The sequence below is a fragment of the Dendrobium catenatum genome, unplaced genomic scaffold (assembly GCF_001605985.2).
Source record: "Dendrobium catenatum unplaced genomic scaffold, ASM160598v2 fragScaff_scaffold_1090, whole genome shotgun sequence".
Classification (NCBI taxonomy): domain Eukaryota; kingdom Viridiplantae; phylum Streptophyta; class Magnoliopsida; order Asparagales; family Orchidaceae; genus Dendrobium; species Dendrobium catenatum.
The window spans coordinates 1,203,008-1,207,043 of NW_021319552.1; the positions used below are offsets into that span (position 1 = coordinate 1,203,008).

The 4,036-nt window shown below is 43.4% G+C and overlaps 1 protein-coding gene across 1 annotated transcript; it reads right to left on the minus strand.

Annotated features, from left to right (window-relative positions):
• Nucleotides 1-525: 525 nt before the first annotated feature.
• Nucleotides 526-2,477, minus strand: LOC110111223 (UPF0481 protein At3g47200-like). The gene has a single exon (XM_020842994.2). The coding sequence runs from the start codon at nucleotides 2,429-2,431 to the stop codon at nucleotides 1,100-1,102; it is 1,332 nt and encodes a 443-aa protein (XP_020698653.1). The 5' UTR covers nucleotides 2,432-2,477; the 3' UTR covers nucleotides 526-1,099.
• Between the last annotated feature and the right edge of the window lie 1,559 nt (nucleotides 2,478-4,036).

Genomic DNA, 4,036 nt, shown 5'->3' on the forward strand with positions numbered 1-4,036 from the left:
CGGAAGGACCACAGTCGGCGGGCGGCAGAGGTTGAAAGGACCGCAGTTGGGCAATGGCAGTCGGAAAGGCTATAACAGATGATGGTGATTGAAAGGACCGTAGTCATGCGAAGATGGTCAGAAGGACTATAGTTGGCGGGCGACAAAGGTCAAAAAGACCGTAGTTGGGCGAAGGTGATTGGAAGACCTTAGTCGGACGACAGTGATTGGAAGGGCCGTAATCAGGGGACAGTGAAGCATATAAATTCTCCTATTTCCTTTAAGTATCATTCAATAATGATTGGTATTATTAACAACTGCAATGTTAATACTACCCAAACAGAACAAAATTAAACAAAATACTAATTTTAGCTCAAGAATTTTTCTTGTCAGCATGGCCCAAAGAAAAAAGTTCGCTTCCCGCCCCCTCACCCTCCCCCTTTCTAAAATTAACGTTATTTCTACAATAAAACAAGCATTTTCAACCCAAAATACCAGAAAAAGAAGCTAATCCTATGTAATCTGAACCTACTAATTGAATAGCTATTTTAATGAATACATTCAAATTTATAGCGAATACAATTCACTAAAATTACAGGCTTTCCAAGAAAAAAACAATTGTAATCTAATATGCTGACTTGCATTTATTCATCATATATAAACTTATCACAGAATCGACAATTGTCACCTCCTCTGCAAACAAAACAGAGCAGGGTCATTATAGCTAGTTAAGGGCTTCTCCAACCGAAAAATTCCTTTTTTCACTCCAAAATGCTGAGAAACTAAACAAATGTTGAATTTAATCTCTAATCGAATTTCATTTTTTTGCGCTTCTGCAAAGATAACCGTCTTCTCTTCTTTCGGACGTTTCTTCGGCAAATCCGGTTGAGACATAAAAATCGTGTGGTTGAACATAGCAACGCCAATATTGATGACTTTTTTGCTGATTAATACTATGCTTTAAAGTCTTTTGGAGTTCGGCTGGAGACCCTTACCAGCAGCTCAATGAACCAGATAAATCCATGAAAACAATCAGACAACACATTCATGGTTGAAGAAGCAACAGAAAAAGAATATAAAAGAATCCAAGAATGGATGAATCATCGGAGCGCAAATGTAGCTAATTTGGCTTGTAGTAGGCATAAATACCATAAAATGTCTGTGCAGAAGTGAGCAGAAGCAGAACAACAGCAGCGACTAAGGAGATGATAGCCCAGGGATTGTTAAAATACTTATGACTCAGGCTGGCTCTCCAAGCATTCCACCTATGGTTATAGTAACAATTCATCTGCTCCGATAGCCCCGACAAGTAGCAATTATTAATGTCGAACACTACCTCCTGGCAAAGCCGGTTGAACAAATCGGCCACCTCCCCGTCGTTCCCGAGCCAATGCTCGATGATTCCCCTGTGATGCAAGTACCCGACATCCACCTCTGAGTTTATAAGATTATCCATAAATATAACGTAGGAAGTTATGTGGTTGCTGCACTCCAAATGACACTGCTCGAATGCTATGAGGTTAAGGAAGAGAGATTTGGTCCCGTCGTGGATAAGAAGGCGGGGAATGTGCAGGATACCGTCCTTAAACTTAATGTCCCAAAACCGGTCGCTTTTTCGGCGCCGGAATTTGATGCCGACGTCGCGGAGCTCGGTGACGCAGTGGATGAGCTGCAGACGTCGTTTATCGGCGACAGGCCGCGCGTGGGACCAACGACGGCGGATCCATGGCCGTGAAGCTGGTTTTGGGCACGCGAGGAGGAGACTGCGGCGGAAGACATCGACACAATGGAGGGCCCCGCTGCTGCCAGCGTCGGAGAGAGGATCGAAGGATGCAGAGGAAGAGAGGGGCTCGTCAGTGGGTCTAAGGGGGTCGAAGAAACGGAGGGCAAGGGGAGCGACGAGGCCTGAGCGAGACGGTTCGTGGCCAAGCTGAAGGGCGAGGATTATGTCGAGGACGAAGAGAGGGAGCTGGTTCTCGAGCATGATCATGTCGCGCTGGAGCGAGTGCATGATGCCGCGGACGGCGAAGACGGGATCGTTGGGGGCGTAGCCGAGACGTGGGAAGCCCTCGCCGGCAACGCCGCGGAAGAGTTCGAGGGCGAATATGGCGTCGAGGACGAGGGATTCGACGAAGGCCTCGCCGGAGATGGAAAGGGGAGATTCGTAGCAGGCGCGGGCACGGTCTTCGAGGGAGCGGGCAGCGGCGAGGTAGAGGCGGACGTCGTGGCCAGCGCGGGTGAGCGCGTGGTGGAGGGCGCGCCATTTGTGGCGATCCATGTCGCGGAGTCGGCGGCGGCCGCGGTGGTAGGGGCCGATGGAGACGATCTGAGGGGCGTAGGCGGTCTCGTCAACGTCACGGAGGGATTTGGGGACGCGGTAGATGGATAGAGTCGCCCAGGGGGAGGAGGCCTCGTATTGCCGGGCTTGGTCGAGCTTTTCGCGGATGGACATGATCCATGGGGAGTCAAGCGACGGGGCCGGGGGAGGCGGCGGCGGCGTTGGCATAGATGATACTATGTAAATACTTAAAGAAAATAAAAGAAAATCATTAAAAAATCAGAATTTTAAAAGTATCATATTTGACATAAAATTTAGAAAAGAGCAATATATCAAAGTTTAAATCAAATTTAACATTTTAAAAATTTAATTAGATATATATTTTAATAATAATTTATTTAAATTTTAAATTTATTTTAATAATAACATACAAATATTTAATGTGTGTCATTAGCTATTTTATGTATCTCACATAAGAGCCTTAAATAAAGATCTGTTTGACTGAAAGATAAACTTTTGAGGTCATCCTCGTGTGTTAAGCTCTTTCCCAGCTCCTAGAGGGTCCATCGAACAATTTATTAAAAGAGAGGATTTGATCCTCCTTCTGCTCGACCCAAATGTAACATGTAAGACACCTATGAATAAGTACTTGCATAGGCAATCACGAGTTTAGACAAACGATATCCAAATTCTGCATGTTTATAATCATATCAGGCGTATCAATGAGATGAATCAGAGTATAAGATTGTTTAATTCTCACAATATAAAATTAGCTAAATATTGGAGGAGCAATTTATGATCGAGGGAACTAATATGACTTACATATTAGATAAATTTTATTTTGATTATATTTATGGGTGTGCCACTATAAAAAATATATAAATAAGCGCACACTCTTTATATGAGGGGGCTTGGAGTTGGACTTTTGCTTGAGATTTAAGAGAGATTAAAGGATTGATTTGAAAGCTCCACCCAAAACCACCACTAGACCTTCTGACCAGGCAACCATTGTTTTCGGACAACTGCCTACCAATGTCATTTAATCACCGCAGCTCGACCACGGTCCTCACACTATAGTTTCCCAACAATAGTTTTCCAACCACTGTTGCCCTTTTGCGGTCCTTCGACCCCGATAACTTGACTATGGGCCTTCAATTGCTATTGTCTAACTATGAAACCTCTGGCTATAATTACTGAACTATATTTCTTTGAACATTGTCACCTTTCTACTGTTCTCTGACCTTCGTCGCCTAATTACGATTCTCTTGACCATTATCGCTCTATCATGATCCTTTGACTTATGTCACTCGACTATAGTCTTCAGACCAATTTGTCCCAACTATGGTCTTTCAATATCCATCGTTTGACTATGATTTTCCAACTACCATTGTCCGAATGCAGTTCTTTAACCATCATTATCAACTTTGATCCTCTAACAAACATTACCCCATCTACGATGCTCAAATATGATCATCTGACAACTATCGTTTGATTATGATCTTCTAACCAACATTACCTGAACACAATCCTTAAACCATCATTGTCCAACTTTGGCTTTTCAACCATCGTTGCCCGAGACCTTAAGCCTTCTATCCATTATCGCCTAGCTACTCTGACGCCTATTAATTTAATCACCAAAGTTGCAAATAATATATATGCACATCATCTCTTATAAAATTGATGTATATCTTTGCACCGACTTTTACTCTCATTGTCATCACTTGGACTTATGTTGCACTTGCCATCTTCAAAAGATTACGATCAAACATATTAGCAAAT

Bases quoted from the DNA above. Each gene is read 5' to 3' on its own strand.
- LOC110111223 (XM_020842994.2), bottom strand. From the start codon at position 2,431: ATGTCCATCCGCGAAAAGCTCGACCAAGCCCGGCAATACGAGGCCTCC.